The following is a 26,548-nucleotide window of genomic DNA, read 5'->3' as shown; positions in this document are numbered from 1 at the left end:
AATCAAAAGAGGAAATGTCTTTGGACTAACCAGGAATTGTTTCCGTGAGATTTCTAAACAGGAAAAGAATGACTAGTGTAAGGGCCCCGAGTCTCCCCTAATGACTTGGAGCGTCGCTCTAGCCCCTGCTTTGGATCTCAGGGGAAAAGAAAGGGAAGAAAGCTCGAGGCTGGAACCCAGACTGTGACTCCAGCCCCTCCCCCATCTTTGTAGCCTGGAGACTGTATCCCCAGCCTCACTGAAGGATGCAGATGAGGAGTGAAATCCATCCACCTGCTGAATTCACATCTCCAGGTGCCCCAGGCATCCCAGGCCCGCAGTTTGCCTGAGCCCCATCTCCAGGTGTTCAATAATGCAGCAGGATTTAGCTGCACCAAAGTGTCACCTGTCTAGGTGAGTCGTGCCGGTGTCTATCTGAAGTGACAGCCATCTTTGAGTACCGGCGTCGTTCACTGACTCCGCTCTCATCATTCGCATCAGGAAGGTAACGTTTTCGACAAGGTTGTTTCCTGTTCCCCGGCTTGTTTCCTGCCCCTCCCTCCTCCCCCTCCCCCCGCCCCTCCCCGCCCTCTTAGAGCACCTGAGCAAAACATCATTGCTGACAAAGGTTTCCTTCTCCAAATTAAATGAGCCCGGCTAGCCCGGCAATTCTTACACAGAAAGCAAGTGAAATGCCAGTGTGCCAAGTTAATGAACCCGGTAACAGGGAGAACATTATCGAGCCTGGATAATATGATCTAGCAATGTTCCTTCGCACGCTTCCTGTAAAGAATGTATGGAAGTCAGTTATGTGCGCGACGCTAACGTCTGTCCTACCCCATCATGGTAATTTGTATAAGTAATGGAAACAGCTTAAATACTTCCATTCTGATGTTGCCAGCAGGGATGGAAATGAACGTTTCAATGAAATCACCTCGACAGAGCCACGCGGGGAGGGGGGCCGGGACTGATTCATCTCCACTCCCTTTGGTGATGGGAACCCTAATGAGAATGCTGGAATGTATAGTTTATCAGATAGAAGAGGAAGAGCAGGTAAATCTCAGAGATTAGAATCGCGGGAGAACCACCAGCATGAGGCACCCTGGCCTCCCCAGCAGACCTCTGCTAATAACACGCTCTTTTCATCCCGAGGGAGGGAGGCAGGGGTGTGGACGACTGGCGGGGGAGAGGTGAGGATGGGCAGGCTCTTTTCTCCTCTCTGATGGGCTGCCAGCAAGGGTTATCTTTAGCCAGTAAAACCCCAGGGTGCTCTTAGGACACCTCTTAGACCCCTGTCTCGAAAACTTAGAGGGAGGGAAGAGAACTTGCCTCTTCTTCATTTCCCTGTAATTATAAATGATCCACTTTTAGAATGGCTTTCTCTCTGCCTAAAACGTCATTTTACTCCCTTCCTTGTCCATGTGAGGAAGAGCCATTTTATTTGAACTGCTGGTGCTGTTTAACCTTCCTCAAAAACTGGAACCCAATTCCTCTTCCCGAGATATCCCAGACCTGTCACCCTGCTTCTAGAAAAATCAGTTTTTCTAGCAAAAGGACTACTCTGTATGCCAAGTGTGCTATAACATCCTTGTAAATTCAAGCGTGTTAATGTGGGTTACTCAACATGTTTTCACACTAAAATGCTATATTCATACATTGCATCATTGCATTTTCCAGTATCACTACGTTTCTTCTGTCTAGACGCTGTTACTGAAAATCCAAGTCAGTTAAAGATGGAAACATTTAGTCATCTGGCCTGTTCTATTAAATGCCAATATCTGAATGATTCCAAATATCTAAATTTGGGGACATGGCAGAAGCTGAGCATCTTTTGTTGAAAGAACACGTTTTTCAGTTTCCATCGGGATGTGTTGTCATCAGGCAGGAACAGGTACGGATGCGTGCCGGTTACCTTGTGTGAGTGGCTATTTTGAGTAAGCAGGTTGGTATCTGCTGGATGGCAAAGGATGGATTTCAAGCTGGCTTTTAGAAAGCAAATCATGATCAGGGGAAGCCTTTCTTCTATTGTTGCTGTGCTCTTTCAGTGAGGCACCCACACTTTTGTTCATCTGTCTGAGGAACCCTGGCTCTAATTGCTCAGAGCCAGGGTTACTCAGACTCTGGGGAATTTGGAACTTTATTACATTTAGCCATTAAAAACCAAAGACAGCTGTCACTTCTCCCCATTCTTCAAATGACTGTTGAATATCAGAGCCAATCTTGTTTTCTTTAAAGAAGCAAAGATATTTTTAAAAATTTGGGGCTGGGATTTGAGAAAAAGAATCGATCTAGTTCGCTGAAGATGCATGTGCCTCATTGTATAATTACAATTTGAGAGGAACATATTTTTCCAGACAATATGTGTGTATTTACATTGTAAACCACTGGGGCACACGTTGTTGGTGTCAGATTCACCTCTAGCAGGGACCGTATACGTTACCTTCTGTCCACTTGCATCAGAATGCATGGGATTTTATGTGGCTCATGATGACAGCACGTCTTTAGGGACACATTGGCATCCAGAAGGCACATTTTATGGCAAAACAGTATTAACAAGATTTAATCTGTTTAAAAAAAAGTGACATCTAACTGTAAGATCCAGTTGTCTTGTTCTCTTCTTGGGGCTGATGGGGTCTACGTGTTTTGTGGTTTTTATGTGCTCACGCCTGCACACACCCACACACCCACACCCACGTGGAGGCTGGTGGCTTCCACGGCCTGTGCCCGTCCTGACGCTGAGGCCGGCACAGCTGCTCTGCGTGTCGTCCCGCTGACGGCAGGACACGCCGCGTGTGCTCACCGTGTCACACTCCACGCCGCGTGCTTGGCTCAGGCAGGGTGGGGGGAGTGACGGCAAAGCTGTTTTGACACAAAAAGAAATAGCAGAAATGATGATTTGGAGTCTTTGTTTTATTTGATGGGGAGGAATGTCATTTCTTTCTGTAAGTAATTGTAAAAGGAGAATTTCATACTGCAGTTACCATTTCCAGGCTTACTCATTCATCAGAGTTCCGCAGGGTGCGGGTAGGTGAGGGCAGAGGGGAGCTGAGGGTTTCAGCAGAGAAAATGCAACGACGTTGAGTTGACTCTATTTTCTGTGATTCAGTAGCTGCTCTCATCCAGATCTTTTAGGCTAAACAGTTGTATTCATTCACCTAGTGACGTATGTTGTTCTGTTTCATCACTAACAGTAAAAATTTCTACAAATATTTTCATGTATTTTGGTATATTTGTACCCATGTGAATTTTTAGAACACTGTAGCTTATATTGAAAATGAAAGATCGTGACAAGTAATCACTCTGTCCAAGCTTGGAAGTTTTTACAGGTCTCTCTCTGTCTCTCTATCTCTCTGCCTCTGCCTAGGCAAAATTTCCAAAAAAGCATCTAAGAGAGCAATTAGGAGAATTCACTGGTAATAGTAAGAATAAACCCAATTATTATGATAAGAGAACGATATTTTCTGATATGATAGTGTGGATGTAACTGATCCAGATGCCATTATTGTTATTAAGGGGATTTCAAGAAAGTCAGGTGACCTTGTATTAAGCTTCCAGCCAAGTACAGCAGTAATTACGAAGGAGATGCTGGCTCTTGGTGGATCACATTGGTACATAATTTATATAGACTGTAATATATTTAAAGACAAACATTCTCCTAACTTTGTGTTAATAGTTGCCGTGTTGTCGACAACTGCAGGGGTGTGCCCTGCACTGTTCCCATCCACACCCCAATCCCCAAAGACTTGATGTTTCCTTCTCTCTTCTTTTATCCTGTGCGTTTATGAGAATGGGCTGCTGGATTTGAACTTGGAGACACGTGTCTGATACGTAAGCCCTGCGTAGTTCGGCGTGTGCTGAGTTACATTTCTTTATTCTTGTTTCAGCCATTTGAAGAGATATTTCAAGCCCAAATCTCCTCTCCAGATTTCTAAATGTCATCTATCGCTCTATCTGAGCTAAAAGTCTTTTCTCGTTTCAGGTGGTAGAAAATACCAGGTCGGAACCTGGTTTGGGACCTAATTGGCTAATATTGGGTTTGTAGACCCAGACTCATCAGACTGTCCTAGCGTGGTATATGTCCCTCCCCAAACGAAGAGGCAATAACCGAAAACATGGATTTCCCCATGCTTGGCATTGGCCATGCATGTCTTGGGGATGGCTGGTTTTTTAATTTGTGGATCGAGAGAACATTTGCGTCATATATTATTAACACGCAGTTCGTTGGTAGTGAAATAGCTGCGTGTTTTCTTAGGTTCATATGAGAGTTATTTAGCTTTTGCTCTTCTTCATTTCATTTTAACTTCTCTTTTAATTTTTCAAGATTCTCATATATTTTATCTCTCCTTTTTCCTTCTGACATTGCTGAAAATCACAGAAAGTTTTCAGTCTTTTTAATTGAGGTTTAAACCCTTAATTTGTGCTTTCCCACTTAATGTTAAATTACATTGTTATAACTGCAACAAACTCCAGGCATAAGATTAATACCTGATGTGCTCACTGGGAGGAGTGGGAGGGGCCCCCGATAACTTGAAATTGAAGTCTGGGGCAGGGAGAAAGGGAAGACGTTATATTTATTTTAAGGAAGTTACCTGTGAATTTCTAATTAAAATTAGAATTGGGTAAAAACCATAGGCCATTTTATTTACAGACTCCACAATTCTAAAAAATGGCCTCTGTTGGGTTTTAGGTAAAGAAATAATCGTTATCAATCAGCTGGTTTAGCAAACTGGTACGTGAGCGACTGGTACCAGACAACTAAAATTTGCCAAAGGGATAGAAAAATTTTTGCTCCTTCTACATCAGAGCAGAAGGGGCCTTTCAGATTTGCGTGGCAGGTTGTCAACCTTCCTGCAAAAAATTTAGAACTTAGTTTCATAAATTAACGTACATCCCACTTGTATGTTGCTGTCCTTTCAGAGTAGCACGGAATGGGCCCTGACCTGGGTCTGCTTTCTCTGCATTTTTTATTTCCTAATATCTTCTTTCACCAAACCCACCTGCTCTCTTTGTAACAGAGGTGAAGTTACTTTACAAGTGATCGATGATAAATTTGGAAGAAAGTGTGTTTTGCAAGATTTTACAGTGCATTGAAGCTGTTCATTTATCACTGAGGTGTGTGTAAGCCCCTTTTGTGAATTGTAAATATATTTTGATGTGATGGCCATCTGTTCGTGGGTATCACATTTGCCAGTCGAAAACCTAGTTTGATATAGCTAAACGTGTAATTTGGTATGATTGTATAGTTTCACCAGGTGGCAATACAATAGCCAAGTTTGGTATTTACTGTAAGCCAGTGCCCAAGCAGGGACCAACGACCTGTGTTTTATAGTTGTCACTTTTGAATTTCCCTTTTCCTCATTCACAGCCAGCTCTCAATTGTGTGTGCTAATGAGGGAAAGAGAGCTTGGATAAACAAAGTTCCCCAACCTGATTCTTGTCATTTATTTCCACGGCCTGCCCCCTGGGGCCTGGGGAAGAACCTAACCAGGAACTGCTCTGTATGAGTTCCCACCTCCCGCTCCTTCCTCTGTGTGGCTGTGATCAGGGAAACTGTAGGAAGGCAGAGGAGGGGCCTGGGTGATGCAGAAGTTCAAGGGCTAACATCCCGAATAATCCGTCGGCCCAAATCTCACGTCTGGTTGCTACACAGTGACAAGGGCCAGTGAGGGGACCACTTTCCCTGGGACGAGGGCTCATTATTTTGTTCCTCTTGTCCCCATTTGTGTGATGTGAGCAGTAGTTTGTGAGGCCTGAGGCTGAGCGGGGTGCCCTCTGACAGCCGTGGGAGGACTGCCCATCGTGGGCATTTCCTAGTTCATCTTGAGGGTCTGTCTGCAGGGCGAGATGAGGAGGAGGGGCCCGCAAGCACAGAGGGGGGCTTGGTGATGAGGATGGTGGTCTGTCTGCCATTTCCATGAATACTTCCTATAGCCCCACTGTTGGGGAAACTGAAGCCCGGAGGATGGGGTGAGTGAGTGTATGGGGGTCACCGTGTCTTCCTCGGCCTGTCCCTTCTGTAAGTCTGTCCTCAGGTCCCGATAATGATGGGGGTCTGTCCTTCAACAGGGGGCCACAGCAATGGCTCCGTAGCGTGGACCCAATGGGGACGAGCAGGTGAGCGCCATCCCCACGCCCTGCACACCTGGGCTCGCTCCTGCACTCGCTGTGTGGGACAGATGTGGCTGGGGGGGATGTGTCTCGGGTGTGTCCCCTTCCTGATACCAACGTGGCAAAAGCAAATGACTCCATCCCCGCCTGGTACTGAAGCCAGGAGTCCAGTGGTCTCGTTTCCAGGCACCATGGGGTCCGGTCTGCGAATTTCCACCTGCACAGCCCTTGTCCGCCTGCCCCAGGCCCAAGCTCTTAAAGTGAAACCCGGTAGATTCTGGATCCTTCTGAGGGCTCTGGTTCCAGGATGTGAGCCCAGTTCTGGAGGGTGGGAGGGGTTGGGGGTCGGGAGAGGGGGCTCAGGCACGGCTGTAAAGGTCTGAGGGCTCTGGTTCCAGGATGTGAGCCCAGTTCTGGAGGGTGGGAGGGGTTGGGGGTCGGGAGAGGGGGCTCAGGCACGGCTGTAAAGGAATCCCTCATACCTGTCAGCATCTGTGGCTCATCATCTGTGTCCTCACGTGGCCACGCGCGCTGCCGAGTCGGGTGAAATGGACCAGCGCTTGGTCCGAGGGCCACTGGGAAGGGGGGCGTGAGAAGAGGGAGGGAAGTGCTCGTCGGGGGGCTGCCTGGGGAGGTGGGTGCGCTTCCTGCCAACGCTGATTCTACCAGGCCCGGTGCACCCGAGGAGGGGCAGGAAAGCTACTCCGGGGTCAGACGGGCGTCCAGTGGTGGGGACACAAGACAGATGGCCCCCAGCTGCCCCCTAGGTCTGTGTTTCCTCGTGCCGCTTATAAATTAGAATTGAAAAGTTCACTCATTAAAAAGATAGACACAGTGAGCTAAAAGTACATGGTAGAATAGTAAAGTAGCCAAAGAATATCAGCGGATCAGGATGAATAAAGTGGAAGAGTGTGTGATAAAAGTAGAAATCCTGAAAGTCTAGAAACAGACAGGGACCGTGTTGGTGGAAGGCTAAAGTGATGCAGCACAGTGACCACTGAGCTGGTGGATTGTGGGTCTCAGGAGAGGCCTTGCCTCCTGCCCCCCTGTCGGTGGGACCTGGCAGCCCCCTCCCTAGGGAAGGCTGAAGGAGGTGAGGATACAGGAGCAGGGCCGGGAGGAAGACGGAGGTGGCCTATGTGCGGGCAGACTCTCGGCGCCCCCGAAATTCTGCCCCAGGAACCCTAACGCCATCTGTACCCCTTCATTGTTCTTCCCACCTCTTACTTTTTAACATTAAAAAATATAAAAGTAACAACGAACAAAGCCCTTGCCACATTCCCTCCCCCAGGCTGGGCCCTGCCCTTCCAGGCTCCTTAATTCCCAGCGTGGGGCTAGTGGCTGTTTCCAGCTATTTCATTCCAGAAATGGTGTGAAATGGCTAATCTGTGCTTGTTGAATTGAAAACACTGAAGAAGATTTTGAAAACAGATATTTATCAAGAGCCACTTCAGTCAACAAACCCATATATTCATTATCTAGAAAAAAACCACTATTAACATTTTCTAAAAGGATTTTTCCATTGTATTGTGAATAGGTTTGTCTTCTGCTTTTTCCATTGAATGCCTCTCCCCTTGTCATTAAAACATAGTTTTTAACGTTTGAATAATATTGCATCTTAGGAATAAAAGAAAAATCACCTAACTACCGATTATTGTTGAAGATTTAGGTTGTGGCAAATTTTATATGGAATAATACCATAAAGGACATCTTTGTGCATGAAGCTTAGTCTGTATGTTATGTCACCTTCTGAGGCTATACTTCCAAAAGTAAAATTATTGGGCCAAAGGGTGTCAAAAAATTTCTCTCCTTTTACTCTTTTTTCATTGAGATTCTCTCAATTATAACAGCATGATGGGCACATAAGAGGTGTCCTAAACACTGATACAGAATTACTTTGGGTCAGGGACTTCCCTGGTGGTCCAGTGGTTAAGACTCTGCACTTCCACTGCAGGGGGCGTGGGTTCAATCCCTGGTCAGGGAACTAAGATCCCTGCATGCTGTGCAGTGTGGCCAAAAAAAAAAAAAAAAGAATTACCTTGGGTCATTAATTCATTCACAAGCATTTACTCAGAGTGTTTGTTGGCATTGAGGTGCTAATGAGACAAAGGAAAGTAACTTGGTCCTGATAGTGGCAGAGTGGATGGACCTCCGGCGGGGCGTCAGGTGACCCGCGTTTGAATCCTTGTTTGTCTCCTCTGGGACCTTGGGGAAGTCGGTCAACTTCTCCAAGACCAGTTTTCTCATCTTCAAAATGGGCATTTTCGGGGATGCTAACTTGAAGGGTTGTGAGGGTTAAAACGGGGCGAAGAAAGAAAATGCCCACGGTGGGGGGGGTAGGCAGGGGTGGCACTCAGCAATTTTAGTTGAATGAGCAAGTTCATGGTTTGATGACGAGGATAGACAGGTAAACATCTCTTAATGCTTCCGGGAATGAACTCGGGGAGGGGATTAATAGGCGTCATGAAGGAGGTGACATCTGAGCCTCCCCTTGAGGACGAGCTTCGTCACCAGGTGGAGAAGTGGGCGGGGTGCCCCCTGGGACCAGGGTGTGCGGGGACTGGACCTGTGGCGGAGGGAGGGGTCCACGCGGGGGTTTGCGCCCCCTGTGCAGCTCGCGGACCCTGACGGCGATTTTAGCTCAGGGGCTGTGGAGGAAGAAAGAGCGTGGCAGGACAGGAGGGCAGGAGGCCCAGCGGGGCGGCTGTTGCACGTCTGATGAGAGGCTGGAGCGTCTGAATTAGGGCAGGGGCCCCGCTGGCTGTGGAGCTGGACCACGGGAGGCACTGAGGACAGCCGTCGCTCTTCCGGCGCGGACACTTGTTCGGGGGGGATTCAGTACAGCTGAGGCAGGAGACTCCCAGCTCCGGAGGAGGAAGTGCGCTGTTACTGGGGCGGGGGCTGGAGGGGGCAGGGTCAGTCGTGCGTCTGCACGAAGTTGATGGGGGGCGCCTGTGGAACGCCCACGTCGCCGTGGACTCCGGTCACAGCAGCTGGGGCCCCTTCTATATGCCGGACGCGAGGCAGACTCGGACTACAGGCCAGAGGGCCTCCCAAAGCCAGCTTCCCCCGACGGGGCGGGAGAGCCCAGGGCCTGCACCCGGTGGCCTCGCAGGTGGACGTGGATCCGGTGCTCGCGGGCGTGCCCTGGAGGAGTCGTGGAAGAAGTCAAGGTTGGCTGGGAAGAGGCTGCGGAGGGACCGGGCAGGAGTGACAGGCAGGGCGGGTGGAGGAAGCCAGCGGCGCCCTGGCCCCGGAGAGCACGGTGTCACACCCGGAGTGCACTGGGCAGGGGGGCTGGGGGCCGCCTCCCCGCGGGGATGCTCGGCCCGGGACAGGGGACGCCGGCGGGTCCTAGGATGCCCCCGGGTCCGCCCCGGGGCTCCCCTCTTTTCTGAACTTGTGCCCCCGCCCTGGCCCTCCCCTGGCCGCCTGCTCACCCAGCTTCGTGTCTCCCCTGGGAGACGAGCTCCAGGAAGGCAGGCACGTTAGGGGTCCCCCTTCCCCCTCCTGGAAAACAGGGGATGGGTGTCCAAGGGAGGGAACGGCAGAAACCAGTGACCCTTAGGAGGCCGGGGTTTGCTCTGTCGCCCTGGGGCTGGGGGTGGCCTGCAGGAGGCGTTTGAGCTCAACCTGGGGGCTCCCGGGTGCCGGCTGGTCTGTCGGGAGCAGGGCGGGCCCGGGATGCAGCAGGGCCTGATGACATTCCACTCTGCTGGGACACGGACATGCACGCGGGCAGATGCCGAGCAAGTCACGTCCGTGCGGTTCCAGGCCCTGAGATGCCACCCGCAGAGTGCGTGAGGACCGGTGGGTGACAAACACACCCCGGAGGTTCGGCAGCGAGTCCCCCGCGACGGCGCGGGGCTCATGGGCTGTAACTCCGTGACTCGTTAGTGGACTCCGACGCAGTCCTGCCTTCCGTTGGGAAGCACCGTGGACACGCGTGCCTGGGTCTCTCGATGCTGCCGCCCGGGCATGGGGACGGCCGCGAGGGGAAGCGGGGGTGGGCAGGGATACTGAAGGGCCCCGTGGAGCGGCCGTCGCTCGCCAAGTGTTCACTTGTGCTCACGAGCGATCGTGCCTGGAGCTCTCGGCGTGCGGGCGCAGACCCTCCCGTGTGTCTCCCTCCTGCCCGCGTCCGTCCCCTGGGCTGCCACCTCCTTCTCTGTCTCTCCATCACTGTACCTGAAAACCCCGTGCTCTCTGCCGCGTTCCCTTGGGGTCTGGTGCTGATAACGTGATAACGAGTGATTCTACTTAATGAGACACCCTCTCAGGTCATATCAGTGCATTTTAATAGGGCCTTTCTGGAAATATCTTAACCCCAAATTTCCCAGGTAGTTGACGCAACACTAGTTGTTCCCTCAAAAAGAAAAAAGGAAAAAGAAGTAAAAGTATGCTTTGGTCAAATCAGTTAAGAGGTGCAGGCGATTATGTCCCCTTGGGGATTGACAAGATCTGTCACATAGTAAAGGATCTAAAATGTGCCGCAGTAAAAGGTCAGATTCCATCTAGTGATTTATATGCCGTCCATCCCTCCCATTCTTGGGACAGCTGTCAGTATCCTGAGTTTTTCTGGGAAATGCCGCCTTCACCCCAAGAAGTCACCCTCTGTGCAGCTGTGGCCTGTAGCAGGCCATTGTAGCATATACTATAGGCCTTGTTAAGAATAAAAATTTTTTTATTGTGCCAAAATACTCGTAACACAAAAGTTACCATTTTAATCATTTTTAAGTGCACGGTTCAGTGGTATTAAGTACATTCACCCTGTTATGCAACAATACCCACTATACATCTCCAGAACTTTTCATCTTCCCAAATTGAAACTCTGAACCCACTAAACACCAACTTTCCATTCCTTCCTCTCCCCCAGCCCCTGGAAACCACGGTTCCACTTCCTGTCTCTATAAGCCTCCCTACTCTAAGTGTCTCACATAAGGGGACTCCTACAGTATTTGTCTTTTTGTGTCTGGCTTATTTCCCTTCGCATAGTGTCCTCAGGGTTCATCCATGCCATCGCATATATCAGAATTTCCTTCCTTTTAAAGGCTGCATAATATTCCATTGTTTGTATAAACCACATTTTGTTCACCCATTCATCCATCAACAGACATTTAGGTTGTTTCTACCTTCTGGCTCTTGTGAATAATGCTGCTTTGTACACACGTGGCTCTTTGACCCCTGTCGGGTGTCACCTGAGGGAGACTTCTGCTCCTTCCAGGCAAGGGGGCGCTGGTGGTGCTATGTTGCTTTCTCATTTTTAGTGGAGACCAGAGTATTTTTATCGCTTGCCATTGAGGAGCGTTTTTATTTACGGAAACCGTAGAATACTGTCTGTGTATTATCTCGCCCTAGAAGTTGGCAACCAGGTCTGCCCCCCCCCCCGCCGCCATGGGGAGGCACAAGGGACCCCCACTGCTTACAGAAAGAGGAGCCTGCAGGAGGAGGGGCAGGGGACCCTTCCCTTCCCACCCAGCTGTGACAGCCACACTGACATCTTTAAGAAGAGGGCAGACACTGCCCTTCCGTCGAAATGTATTCACTTAGGAGGGGCGATCGTCTTGGTGGAAATCTATTTCCTGCCGTTGAGCTGCGGAAGGGGTAGATATATAAAGTGGAGGTAGCCTTGTAGCCTGGGAGCTCGGCTGAGAAACATCTTTTTAAAGATCATCTAACTGCTGGGGAGGCTGCGTCCTTGGAGATGATTTACGTCTCCTCACGGTGTTTCATTTTTCTCTCCTAGCTTACGTTCCTGAGGAAGAACTGAAGGCAGCAGAAATAGATGAAGAAGACGTGGAGGAGGATGGGCTGCCTTTGGACGTTCAGGAAAGCGACTTCGTGTGCAATGAGGAAGCGGAGCTCAAGGAGGCCCAGAGCTACCAGAACTCCCCCATCAGCACCGCGACTAATCAGGACGCCGGCTACGGGTCACCGTTCAGCGAAAACAGCGACCCGCCAGCCCATTTCAAGAGCTCTTCCTCCAAGGAAGAGAAAGAGGAGCCCCAGGGTCGGGAGGGCGTCTGCTACCCCCAGGACAGCTTGGCCCAGATCAAGGCCGTGTATGCAAACCTGTTCTCGGAGTCCTGCTGGTCCAGCTTGGCTCTGGATTTGAAGAAGTCCGGTTCGACCACCAGCAACAGCGATGCCGGCCAGAAGGAGGGCTCCACGCCTGCCCCCATGCCCCCCACCAGTACCGCGGGGGCCACCGGGACCACGGCGAGCACGCCCAGCTCGGGCTCCAGCTCCGGCACCAGCACCAGCACCAGCGCCAGCGGCGGCCCCGGCTATGACTGGCACCAGGCCGCCCTGGCCAAGACGCTGCAGCAGACGTCCTCGTACGGGCTGCTGCCCGAGCCCAGCCTCTTCAGCACCGTGCAGCTCTACCGGCAGAACAACAAGCTGTACGGCTCCGTGTTCACGGGCGCCAGCAAGTTCCGCTGCAAAGACTGCAGCGCCGCGTACGACACGCTGGTGGAGCTGACGGTGCACATGAACGAGACGGGGCACTACCGCGACGACAACAGAGACAAGGACTCCGAGAAGACCAAGCGGTGGTCCAAGCCCAGGAAGCGCTCCCTGATGGAGATGGAGGGGAAGGAGGACGCCCAGAAGGTGCTCAAGTGCATGTACTGCGGCCACTCCTTTGAGTCTCTGCAGGACCTGAGCGTGCACATGATCAAGACAAAGCATTACCAGAAAGTGCCTCTCAAGGAGCCGGTGCCGGCCATCACCAAGCTGGTCCCTTCCACCAAAAAGCGGGCGCTGCAGGACTTGGCGTCCCCCTGCTCCCCCGAACCGGCGGGCATCGCGGCCGAAGTGGCGCTGGGCGAGTCGGCCAAGGACCAGAAGTCGGCCAACCCGTACGTGACGCCCAACAACCGCTACGGCTACCAGAACGGGGCCAGCTACACCTGGCAGTTCGAGGCCCGCAAGGCCCAGATCCTCAAGTGCATGGAATGCGGCAGCTCCCACGACACCCTGCAGCAGCTCACCGCCCACATGATGGTCACCGGCCACTTCTTGAAAGTGACCACCTCTGCCTCCAAGAAAGGGAAGCAGCTGGTGCTGGACCCCATGGTGGAGGAGAAGATCCAGTCCATTCCTCTGCCCCCCACCACACACACGCGGCTGCCCGCCGCCCACGTCAAAAAGCAGCCCGACTCTCCCTCGGGGTCCGTGGCCCCGGAGGAGAAGAAGGAGCCCGAGAAGGAGAAGGCGCCGCCGGCGGTGGCCGGGGACGCAGACAAGCAGATCAAGGAGGAGGGTGAGGACGCCTCCGACAAGTTCGAGCCCACTGCCCTCTACCAGTACCTCCGCGAGGAGGACCTGGACGACAGCCCCAGGGGCGGGGTGGACATCCTGAAGTCCCTGGAGAACACGGTCTCCACGGCCATCAGCAAAGCCCAGAACGGCGCGCCCTCGTGGGGCGGCTACCCCAGCATCCACGCCGCCTACCAGCTGCCGGGCACTGTGAAGCCGCTGCCGCCTGTGCAGAGTGTGCAGATGCAGCCGTCCTACGCCAGCGGCGTGAAGTCGCTGTCCTCGGAGCACGGCGCGCTCCTGCCCTCCCCGGGGAGCCTCACGCCGCCGCCCCACAAGAGCAACGTGTCGGCCATGGAGGAGCTGGTGGAGAAGGTCACGGGCAAGGTCAGCGTGAAGAAGGAGGAGAGGCCGGCGGAGAAGGACAAGGGCTCGCCGGCCAAGGCCGTGTCCCCCGCGGCCAAGGAGAATAAAGACTTCCCCAGGGCCGAGGACCTCGGCGGCGGCGGCAAGCCCCAGCAGCAGAAGAAGGGCCCCGAAGCCGATGCGGGGAAGACCAAGAAGGAGGGTGCGGTGGACGCCCACACCCCGAACGGCACGGAGCCCCTCAAGGCCAAAGTCACCAACGGCTGTAACAACCTGGGCATCATCACGGACCACTCGCCCGAGCCCTCCTTCATCAACCCGCTGAGCGCCCTGCAGTCCATCATGAACACCCACCTGGGCAAAGTGTCCAGGCCCGTGAGCCCCTCGCTGGACCCGCTGGCCATGCTCTACAAGATCAGCACCAGCATGCTGGACAAGCCGGCCTTCCCCGCCCCGCCCGCCAAGCCGCCCGGCACCCTGGACCGCTACTACTACGAGGGCAGCGACCAGCCCATCGACCTGACCAAGTCCAAGAGCAAGCCCCTGGCCCCGGGCGCCGCCGACGGCGTGTCCTCGCCGCTGCGGGAGAGCGCGCTCATGGACATCTCGGACATGGTGAAGAACCTCACGGGCCGGCTGACCCCCAAGTCCTCCACGCCCTCCACCGTGTCAGAGAAGTCGGACGCCGACGGCAGCAGCTTCGAGGAGGCGGTGGACGAGCTGTCTCCCATTCACAAGAGGAAGGGGCGGCAGTCCAACTGGAACCCGCAGCACCTGCTTATCCTGCAGGCCCAGTTCGCCTCGAGCCTGCGGGAGACCCCGGAGGGTAAGTACATCATGTCGGACCTGGGCCCTCAGGAGCGGGTACACATCTCCAAGTTCACCGGGCTCTCCATGACCACCATCAGCCACTGGCTGGCCAACGTCAAGTACCAGTTGCGGAGGACAGGGGGGACCAAGTTCCTGAAGAACCTGGACACAGGGCATCCTGTTTTCTTTTGCAACGATTGTGCCTCTCAGTTCAGAACTGCTTCCACGTACATCAATCATCTAGAGACACACTTAGGCTTCAGCTTGAAGGATCTCTCCAAGCTGCCACTAAATCAGATTCAAGAACAGCAGAACGTTTCCAAAGTCCTGGCGAACAAAGCGTTGGGCCCGGTGGGAGCTGCCGAGGACGATCTGGGCTCCACATTCCAGTGCAAGCTCTGCAACCGGACTTTCGCGAGCAAGCACGCAGTCAAACTGCACCTTAGTAAGACCCACGGCAAGTCTCCCGAGGACCACCTGATCTACGTGACGGAGCTGGAGAAACAGTAGCCCTGGGTCTGCGCGGGCCCGGGGCACATTGCACTAAACGTCGTCATACTGCACTAGGCCTGGCCTGAGCCTCCAAAATCAGCCTGCCCTTTGTTGCTGACTGCCTGTCTGGACCTTGGTTTTTCTTACACATATTTTGTAGTTATATTTATATGCTCTTTGTCCGATTGTGCATGTTCCTTTTCTTTTTCCGTGAGTCAAAGTCTGACCTTTATTTTCAACATCTGTTCTCGATGTTCAGCTCTCTTTTGTAGGAAATAGTGGGGCACACTACTCAGAGACATTTATTTAGCAGGAAAGAAAGACACAAATAACAATGAGAAAAGACGTCCTAAAATTACAAAGTTGCCATGACAATAAAGGTCATAGAACGTCCTAGTGTCAAATTTAACCCTTTGAGGACTGTAATCGCATTTCTGTGCCTTTCACTCAAAAAAAGAAAAAAGAAAAAAAGAAAAAAAAAAAGGCTTAAAGGCATTTCATTCAGATCAAAAGCTGTGTCAGACACAAAACTTATTTAATAATTAAAAAACGAGCTTTTATATGCAGAACTGGTTTGTGAAGGAAGCATGCATGCAGCTGTTGGAAAATAGAAAGTTGTCTAGGACTTGGGGTTAGGAAGCCACAACCTCACATGTTTAAGACAACAAAACAAAACAAAACAAAAACTAACAGCAGCGACAACAAACACCCCAGTTGCCACTATGCCCAAACCCTCTGGATGCTGAAAAAAATGCCACTTTTGGCAAAAAAAAAAAAAAGTATGCAAGCTATTATTTAAAAATGTGTAAAAATGCTATTTCTTTTTTCTGTAAAATACTGCAGTTTATAGTTATTTACAAATGTAAGCTTTGGTACAAGCTGACCTTTCTATAAGCGTGCTGCATTGGTAAATGAAAAAAAAAATGGGGCAAATGTTGGAGTCCTTTCCTTGTAAATTGCCAGCATCAGCTTAAAAACTCCTATATGTTACATATCGTACCATTTTAATCTATTCAACTTTCTTTGTACCTTCTGGCTGTATGCTTTCTCTTTTAACTTTTTATATTGTCATTTTATATTAAATTTCTGTGTATATAATGTACAACCACAATTTTTGAATAAAATTTAGTTCCTGCAGCTTGATTTAAATAGAGAAATTTTACTGGCACCTGCATCTTTCCAGATGCATGTATATCAGACAAAAATAAATAAATGAAAACAAAGCAAGCAATGCACTATTAATTATACATTTTGATGTTCTATCATTAATATTGTACAGTACATTTCGGTTCACACAATTAAATCCACTGTTTTCTCGAATGTAAAATAAACCCACATGCAGTTCTTGATTTACATAGATTGTCATGTCGTCATTATTTTGCCTCTGAGATGTTATTTCAGCAACGAGAGGTATGGCTTATGCAATCAACCAACAGAAATTCTAGTCGGAATCATCATTTCATGATTTGTGTGCTGACGTGCTTCATTCAAATGATCAGTATCGCATTTCTTAAAATGATAATTAAAAATTTTAACTCCGCTGGGTGCCACTGGATTCCTGAGGACAGCCATTGAGTGATGGCTGGCTTGTACATCGAGGGACTGAGGTGCTTCCTTCGGAGAATGCTTCCGCACTATTTTTAAATGTTTACAGTTATCCTTTGTGTGCATCCGGAGCCTTAACAGTGGGGGGCGGTCGAAGGGCAGGTCTTGCTCTATAGCAGCAGACCCTGGGGGGCTTGGAATTGGTTCTGCGTTGCTCCTAAGAGGAAAGCCTGATCTCTGCACTTTCAAAAATGTACAGTTTTTATAAAATGAGCTGCCCTGGAGCACGGCGGAGGGGCGTTGCTCTGCGCGGAAGACCACCTGCACTCCAGGCCTGTAAGCGCTGTGCCCCTGGCCCTGAATGAAGTCCGGGTCTTCCTGCTTAGTCTGGCCGCTTTGCCCTGGAAGTACATAATGACATGAGCAGGACAATTTCTTTTTCCACCTTTTGCTTAAGTTTTCGTAAAATAGTATCCTGAGAAAGCTTAGAACGTACAGCGCTCAGCTGTGCTGTTTCCGTGATTTCCCTCCATGCCAAGCCCTTGACCCCTGCGGGAGGAGAATCAGGGCGGCCACCGAGCGCCGGGGAGGTCTGCTGCCTTCTCCTGACCTTCATGGGTGAACAGCTCTGTCCTTTAGGAGCTTCAGCCATTCAGACGTTTTGGTTCCGTGTCTGGGGGATTACATACTTTGGGGCTCAAGGGGTGACGGGGAGGAGTGACAGGCCTGTGGTGGAGTGTAGTGGGGTCTTTGCACGACGATCCTTCGAAGTTCTGTTTATTTTAGCACAGGCCTGCAGATGTATGTTCTGTGATTTCACCTTGGAGCGGGTGCAGCGGGTGAGGTGGTGTGATGGGCGTGAGAGGCCGGGACGGGGGGGGGGGGCGTTCGGTCCCCATGTGGAGCCGCGGGGCCGTGTGACAGCTTGCAGCTGAGTGCTGACCACTGGGGTGAGGACGTGGGACTCGAGGGGGGGGAGTCCCTTCCTTCATGTTTCCTTTTTCTCATTCATCAGCCACCTTGTGATCTTGTGATCTGAGTTCCCCAACCGATGGCCAGAAGACTTGCTCATTTGCTGCTGATGAGACGGTGATCCTTGTTGCTGTCTGGCGAGGAGCCTAGTAAGTCCCTGGCGAGGAGCCCCCCCTCCTCGCCAGGGACTGTTCTGAGTGTTTCACACGGAGTAACTCCCTCAGGGCCCCAGGGGCTCTGTTACTTCCACCTCCTCTCCAGGTGGGGAGTCCCTGCTGGGCTCAGTGGACGCTTGCCCAAGCTCACAAGGCCCATGATTGACAGAACTTGGGCCTGAGCCCACGAGGCTTTGCCCCGGGGAGCGTGCCCTGTGATCTGCCCTCAGGTGTGACCGGCCCCAGGGGAGGGTCTGTGGTTTCTACGCACCCACCCCCGAGCGGATAAGCATTCTTCCAATCACCTCCCGTGGCGGCTCCCCTCGGCCGCAGAACAGGCCAGCTCTATCTTCTGTTCAATCTGAGCAATAAGTTGAAATGATGTTAGTTACGAGTTTGTAGTATCCTCAACTGAATACAGGTCTACCTAGTAATACAGAAACTCGATTTGTATAAATACAGATGGAAACATCCAGGGGACAAATGGGCTGTCTCTAATTTGAGGATTTACTTACAGGAGTTTCTGCTTCCTTCATCAGTATTTAAAGAAATGCATCCCTCCTTTATCTGGTCTTGTGTGTCCCCCAGTGGACTCCACAGGTGGCATTGCGTGCTCTCCGTTTCTCAGGGGGGGCCCTCTCTCCCTTCCCCCAGGGGAACAGGCTGCATCTTCTGGAGCCTGAGGGCAAATGGCCCTGAGTGTCTGGAGGAAGCTGGCCATCCGCCCGTCCCCTGCCTGGTAGGAGGCTGGAGGGCCTAGCGAGCAGGCATTTTTGTAACCTTGTGTACACGCAGACATCACTCTATTTTGCATTTGTATTTGCAGCTTGAGTATCGGGTTTAATAACTAAATATTTTTTCCGTTCAATGTGGATTTTTAAAAGGTTTGGGATATTCCTCTGAATGTGGGTTGGGTTTGGAGGTTCATTGTTATTTAGTTGAGACTTAAAAGATATAAAGCCTATAAAATAATCATAGACACTAGTTGATATAAGAGAAACAAACTCAAGCATTGTATGCAAAAAGAAGAGATTAAAAACTTTTCAGATTTATGTTTCTACATCTCTATATTTGATAATCTTTGAAAAGCGTTGAAACATTAGTTGAAAGCATGTCTAAACTGCTTCTGAATTTTCAGAAACCTGTACCTACAAATAAAGGTTTCTGCTTTTTTCCAAGGTAAAATTTCTTGTTACTTTGTTTTTCTGAAGATGGTGGAGACCGTTAAAAGCCAATTATCGAATTATAAAGTGAAAAGATAACAGAGAGTAAGATTTGGAGAGCCTTTATAATTTTCCCATACCGTTTATAATAAAAGTAATACATAGTCATTGCAGAAAACTTGTAACACACACACACACAAATAAAGGAGGAAATAAAAATTAACTTGTTTTCATCTAGAGAAAAATCACTTAATATGTTAGTGCTAGCATCTTTTTTTTTCATGTTTCTACAAAATAGATGCTCAACCTACTTTTGTACTTGCTTTTTTTGCTTGTTAGTAGATAATGTGTATTTTCCCATTTCATTAAATATCAAAAATATCAAAAATCTTATTGAGATGTACTATAACTTATTAATTAATTCTGTATTAGAATTTGGAAAAGCAACATTTAGATTCTTTTCAAGTTTTCAGTGTTACAAATGAGTACACAAGAATATTCCACTCAATATTTCCATGAATATTTTTGGTTATTTCCTTAGCATAAATACCCAGAATTGAAATTTCTGCCTCACAGTGTGATTTGGTACCTGTGCCCAAATCACCCACGAGAGAGCTGGTACCAGCTTCCTCACTCTTCGCAGGAGAACGACCATTTCTGTCCACCTTTGCTTTGTGAACACAAGGATTTTTTTTTTTTTTTTAATTCTGGCTATTTTCACTAATTGGCCAGTGTAATAGACGTTTCCATAATATTTTTAATGCTTATAGTCCACTGATATTATTTAAAGAAGAGATGGCTTAAGAACCTGTATGCTTTTTTTTGAGGACTTTCATGTGAATTATGAGTTCATTTAAACTTGGTGGCCAATTTACATATTTTAGAGAAAACACACAACAAAGAAAGAAGTTGACAAAGGTCTGCAGCTCCCCTGTGGCCCCAGCACGAGAACATGACAGCGTGTCTTCCTGTGCTGTTCTCCCAGGGTAGATGGCTCACGAAAACGTGCCCAAAGACGTCAAGTATATTATACACCAGCACTGTCTTTAAATTGCCCAACTTGCAATAGGGAGAAAAATTCCATATTCTGGGATTTCTATGACTAATTTACAATTAGTATTTCTTAGGCAAACAAAGATAATCTCAGAATAAAGTGGACTGTCCTAGGAAGATGCGATTTGGTCACCTAGAGGGAATAGAAGGGAGGAGAGAAGGACCAATTCAAAAGTCTAGCACAGGGAACTATACTCAGTATTTTGTAATAACCTATAAGGGAAAAGAATCTGAAAAAGAATATATATAACTGAATTACTGTGCTGTACACCTGAAACTAACCCAACATTGTATTGTAAATCAACTGTACTTCAATTAAAAAAAAAAAAAAAAGGCAATGTCGGAAGTATCTTCCACAGGGTAGTTTCTTCCAGAGCTCAAGTTCAAAGCCATTGCTAACTGAGAACCGATGTCTCTGACCCAGGTTTCTGATAGGAATATGAAGGGGCTTATGCCATAGTTGTAAAGATTAGGAGGAAGGCATGTCACCTTCAGACCAATTAAGATCAGGAGGTTCTGAAGGGTACATAGAGCAATAAGGGCTTTCACCAACTACTATTGAGAAGTTGACCCATAACTAGTTAGCCATTATTTTTCTTCAATCACACAAAAATATTTGCAACTTGATCTGACTGGTATAAAGATTGGTGATGTGTTCCAGGGTGATTGATGTCTACCAGTTGAACAGATAGTAGAAGCTGTGGGCTGACATAGGTCATCACATTTTGTTAAAATATTTGAGATATGGTACAAAGCATACTTTTAATTGAGATATAATTGACATATAACATCATATTAGTTTCAGTTGTACAGCATAATGATTTGATATATGTGTATATGTTATTAAATGATCACCACAATAAGTCTAGGTAACATCCATCACCATACATAGTTACTGAACTCGTTTTTCCTGTGATGAGAATTTTTAAGATTTACTCTTCTAGCAAGTTGCAAATATACAATACAGTATTATTAACTATAGTCACCAGGCCGTACATTACATCTCTGGTATATGTATAAAGTATACTTACATATTTTATAACTGGAAGTGTGTACCTTTTGACTCCCTCCACCCATCTTGCTACATAATAATAAAACTAAGAAAGGTGAGAAGTTTTTAATCCTTTATGACCTGTGTAATTTAAATATTGAATCATATTTCTAAGCCATAGCTTTCTGATACATAGCTCATGCCATTATGCCCAGTTTATATTGAGGAATGATTGACCAATTAATCATTTTTCTTACCAATTTCAACCTTTGGCTCTTTAATGTCATTACAGTTATGGAAGGCAAATATTTAGTTATGTTTTGATTTGTTAACTTTAAGAGACAGTAGTGCCCAAAATACCTTCCTTTTGTTTGTAATATATTGATTCACAAATTAGTAAAATCTAATGTCCACTTTCAAAGCTATTTGTTCTCCTTTTGGAGATTCCTGTCCTCACTCAGTTTTTGAGTCATGAGTAACCTGGATATGCACAATTCTAGCATAGTGAGCTCAGATATGGGTATGTGGAATGGCATGATGATGACTGCTTCTCGAGACTGGACTCTGGACATTGATTGGGACACCTTCTGTTTCCATCATGCCTTCCAACAGTTGGTAGAAACCAAGGGCATTAAAATCTGAAATGATCTGCAAACACAAATCTGATGGAAAGGACTTTGTTCAAACTTCAGATTACTATGAAAAGTATATTTCAAATAGGGGGTCATTTAAAGTGTCAGCCCTTTTCACGGTGATTGTTATCTTAAATATAATGTGAGTATTCATCTTTAAGTTCTGGTTAGATAGTTGGAAACTTACAGTGACAATGTGTAACATCTTGTTTGTTGTCATGGAAGCCCTGTAGTGTCAGGAAACCCTCCTGACAAAACTGGAAGCTGCAGAGAGGTGCCCAAGTTGCCATCGCTCTAGCTTCTCAGAAGAAAAGATTTCAAAACAAAGGAGTCACAAAGTTACAGATGACCTCTTACTTCTCTTAAAATTTCTGTTTTGATAAAAGCATGCCCCCCTTTTTTCTGAGACACTTGGATTTTAAAAAAATTTTTATTTTATATTGGACTATAGTTGATTAACGATGTTGTTAGTTTCAGGTGTACAGCAAAGTGATTCAGTTATACATATACGTGTATCTATTCTTTTTCAAATTATTTTCCCATTTAGTTTATTACAGAATATTGAACAGAGTTCCCTGTGCTATACAGTAGGTCCTTGTTGGTTATATCTATTTTAAATATAGTAGTGTGTACATGTCAATCCCAAACTCCCAATCTAAGACACTTAGATTTCTAAATTTCTTGTTATTTTCTTCCAGAGACTTTCCTTTTTGAGAGTGGAATCCCATATCAGGACTAGGAAGTCTGATATTTCAGACACTGGTTTAAAAGTCATCCATTTTGCCAATGGTTTCCGTGCCAGGAGAATAGTCTAATGGCATTGCTTTGACGTGAATCGATGCAGTTGACTTTTTTGGCGACGTTGGCAATGCAGTTTCTCAGCACACTCCTAGCAGGAGGCACAGTGGCTGAGTTTATTTTCCCCTCTGCTATGTATCGTCAGGCCATTTCCCAAGAACACATTTGGCCTTTCTTAAGCCACAATTCCTCAAAGACAATAAATGTTTTTCTCCTGTAGGGATAATGTTTAGCCTTCTTACTCTCTTTCCAAGTGTTTCCTTCTTGAAAATCCCCACTTCCTAGAGTCCTTCAAGGCCAGTCAAACCCTCAGCATCGTAGAAAAGCCAAGCGGAAGGAGCCCATGAGAGCAGGTGCGGGCCCGTAGGTGCCTGTGTTCAGATGCTCAAGCCTGTGTCTGTTATGTCCCAGCAGGAAGAACAGTAGGAGGGCTGAGGCTCAGGGGAGGGTCGGGGCAGGGCCCGCACAGATTGGACACGCTGGGAAATTGTTTTGAGACTGGGTTCGTGGTCTCCGTGGTGTCTATTAAAGGTTACGGTCATTCTGCCACCTGTATTAGGAGGGAGGGAAGAGCAGATAGATGGGCATTAAGGAGAGAGAACGTGCCAGTGAGAAGGCAGAATTAGGCCCCTGGACCAGTGAGGCAGCTGGTGAAGTGCGACAGGTACAGGCCTGGGCATGCTGCACGGACGTAACCATAACTAGTGGTCGGAAGCAAGAAAGGAGCGGGAATGACTTGGACTGTTGCCTGGGGGGCATGGCCAGGTGGATGGAGATGCAGTTCTACCTACTGGAGATGGTTCGTGGATTTCATTTGGTAAGAAAGAAAGTGCAAAGAGCGAGTGGGAGCGTGGCCTTGCTAGGGTTAAAGATCCTTAAGCTTTAGAGAGAATGTATAAAAGAAAATTTCTTTCTGAAATAATTTATGGAAATGCCGTGCTCCTTTGAAGTTTCCATGTCACCGCATGGCACTACGCAATGTTCTCTTTCTTCACCTGTCAGGCAAAGACCACCTCGAAGAGTCTCACTGCTGATTACTAGTTAATTGTCATTAATAAGTGACAACTGACATTATGGGGGCTTAATGCAGAGAGAAGAGAAAAGAGCCACAGATATTCTAATGAGCTGACTCCTACGTGCCCTCTATTGTTGTTGAAATGAGAAGCTGTCGTCATTGTTCAGGAGATGGGCTTCAATTGCTCTGGAAAATATTCCCTTTTAATTTCTTTATGCAGAGATAATTCCCGGTACTCTGTATTTCTCCCTCTCCCACCCCCCTCTGCTTTGAGAACACACACACACGTGTGCACACACACACCCCCGCATACACACACTTTCCCACTCTCCTGTGAGCAGGCTAAAAACTCCCAACTTGTGAGCTCCTGTAACTTGTTCCTGAACAAGGAAGTAGGACCCTGTAACAAAGCAGATAGAACAGAAAGGACTTTTAATACCCTAGTCATAGTTGACTTGGATGGGGACCAAGGTGGAAAGGTCCAGAGCTGAGAAATGAAGAGTGGAAGGAAGACGAAGGGAAAGAATTGATTTAACAAGAAAAGATCCACCAGTCACAATGGGAGAGCTACATGTGCTGACCAGGAGCCCGTGAACACACGTCACAGCCCATCCACCCGAGAGGAACGTTACTCTTCCCAGCGCTTAGATCTTTAAAATGCTGACAACAACCCTCAAAATCCCCACAGAATCTTCCAGAAGAGAAGCCAGAGTTGAGGGAAAATGATTCAATAGGTATCGAACTTTAAGTTACGCCAGTTGCCATTTGCTTTCCGTAAGTTTCACCCGAACAGAACTTGCCATTTGGAATCCTTAACCACCAGGACCCCGTTCTTTCTTGCACATGTGTGTGTGTATGTGCACATAAGTGCAGTACTTTATTTTGACATTAGAGTAGAAAGCAAAGTAGAAAGTGTACAGCCAAATAATACCCAAGTTGGCTGGAGCCCCTCACTGTGTCCTCCGTCCGTCTGTAGGGAAAGGGGGAGATGTTAGAATGTAGGCTGCACTCAGTTCTAATACTGAAGGTTTCCAGACAGGAGCACGGCAGGATGATCTTGGGGAAGACGCAGGCTGAAGCCAATAGGAATAAGATGTGTTGTTTTTCAAGTGCCAAAACCTCCTAACAACAATTTCCCGTGCTATCAGATCATTTCACACCATGCCATCCACCTTCTTTCAGGTCTTATCACACAGGTGCAGTTTCAAGCCTGCTGTTTGAAGGCTGCACTGCTAAAGAGAAAAATCCTGCCTTGATCCTTAAAACACTGCCGTGGCAGTCACTCCTTTGTGCAACGGCAAACCCTCTGCCGTGTTCATTTCTGCTCCGTGATGGGTTTTGGAAGCAGGGTTTCGTTTTGAATGACAGTGGGCTGCGGGGCCTGGTCTTTCCCCACGTTGGCATCAGCCTGGACCTCCAGATGATCCCAACAGGATACAAGAGAGGACCATCCTTGCGTTCCAGTTGGTTTGCTGGCAGCCTCATGGCAGCACTCTTGACATGTGTCGGGATCTCAATAAAAACGCCCGAATCTTGCGCGTGTGTGAAGCTGTGGGACCACAGCTGGAGCATTTATACTCATGTCGTTGAGTTTTCAGACCTAAGTTCTCAGCTTGACACTTAGATTTGGTTTGTTGTTTGATTTGGAAACGCTGGAGCTTGGTCCCAGCTTGGTATCGTCTGTAACTCTGATCAGCCTGACACCAATATCCTCACCTAAGTTTTGTACAAAACTGTGGACAAGGATATAACGAGGTTGTTCCAGGCACTGGCTGGCCTCCCCAAGTGGGCATCGATCCATCACTGGTCAGGAATTTGTTGGCTTCGTGCTATTGTGGAAAGAGCACGGGATTCGGGGGCTGGAGATCAGACTATTTTATGAACCTCAGTTTCTTTTTCATCAAAGTTATAACAGCACACGGAATGTGCCTCACCCTGGGATCAATGTTATTATTGTCGTTAGATTTGCTCCATCAATTACAAACATATCTTATTAGACAGCCATCCTCTCTCATTCACAAAAATATCAAGAGTTTTTCAAGCACCTCTTTTAAGGTGGCAGACAGACAAATGCCCTGGTAGGTCGGTGAGATTAATCACGTGTCTGCATCGGGAGAGTAAAACCTCACGGAGGTGTCACGGCTCCAAGGGCACCCTCCTCTGTTACCGCCAAACTGGCTCAATTAAAATCTGATTGTTGCAACCTCTAAGATGTGAGCACCAGTAAAGTCTGAGTTAGAGAGAGAGAAAGGGGTCCGGACAAGAAGGAGGTAAGTTGTGGAAGGTTTGGTTTGGTTGTTCAAAGGTGAACCAAATAGACGTGTGGTTGGGATGTGGCCTTGCCGTTGTCCTGCTCACAATGCAGGTTTCCAGGGGAGATGTGCGGAGAGGTTGCTTGGCCGATGAACAATGTTTGTTACCGTATGGACCGTGGGCCTCACTGGGCCCCAGGTGAACTATGGCGTGTTGTGTGGGGGGCAGAGCGGGAGGACTTTGGGCACTTAATAGAAGCAGGTGGAAACCCCCTACCCTTTACCATGAGCCCCATGGGATTCCTGCTTGGTTTCCTGGGGGTTGGGGTCTGAACTTTCCAAAGAATAGGCACTTCCCAGGGGACCAGGAGCTGGCGTCTCTTTCCTCCGCTTGACAGAAGTCCTGCTGAAACCCAATTGTTATATGAGGTCCTGACCCAGATCCAAACTCCTCTCCTTGGGTTGGAATAAGGGTCGGGGAGAGGACGCCTGTGTCTTCCCCTCGGGTTTGGAAGGTGTAGCCAGTAGCGGCAGGTGATCTCTGGGCTGGGAGGACTCGCCGCTTTGTTCTGCTGAGTTGAATCAAAGGGACTTCAGCGAGACCCGGGATCTGGATGAGCAAGATGACATCAAGTCATGTACCGGCGCCACTGTGATGATTTGTTTTTGGTATTTGGATGATGCTTAGTTTATGTTCCAGAAACATACATCGTTTGGTTCAGTTCTGATACCTTCTTTCAGACCAATTGTCTCTTTTGGCTCACCCTCATCACTCTATCAGTTATCTGCATTTAGGTATCTTCAGCTATTAGAATCATTGCTTAGCTTAGCTTAGCTTGATTTAATTTATTGTTCTTTTAGGTCCACCAAGCCTCATCCACAACGTTCGATGGCGAAGCATCCCTGGCGTGACAGTCGAGGGTCTAGGGCCCAGTATCACTTACAGCGATGTCA

At 48.4% G+C, this 26,548-nt stretch overlaps 1 protein-coding gene across 2 annotated transcripts in view; it reads left to right on the top strand.

The window, feature by feature from the left end:
- TSHZ1 (teashirt zinc finger homeobox 1) overlaps positions 1 to 16,367 on the top strand; it is a 78,305-nt gene extending 61,938 nt beyond the window's left edge. For both annotated transcript variants that reach the window (XM_057526916.1, XM_057526915.1), the window contains exon 3: positions 11,834 to 16,367. In XM_057526916.1, the coding sequence (XP_057382899.1) occupies positions 11,834 to 15,036 (3,203 nt within the window). In that variant the 3' untranslated portion in view covers positions 15,037 to 16,367. The remainder of the gene's footprint in view (positions 1 to 11,833) is intronic.
- Positions 16,368 to 26,548: the final 10,181 nt, after the last annotated feature.

Source organism: Balaenoptera acutorostrata, chromosome 13, assembly GCF_949987535.1.
Source record: "Balaenoptera acutorostrata chromosome 13, mBalAcu1.1, whole genome shotgun sequence".
Lineage (NCBI taxonomy): Eukaryota > Metazoa > Chordata > Mammalia > Artiodactyla > Balaenopteridae > Balaenoptera > Balaenoptera acutorostrata.
This window is presented reverse-complemented; position numbering and strand designations above follow the sequence as displayed.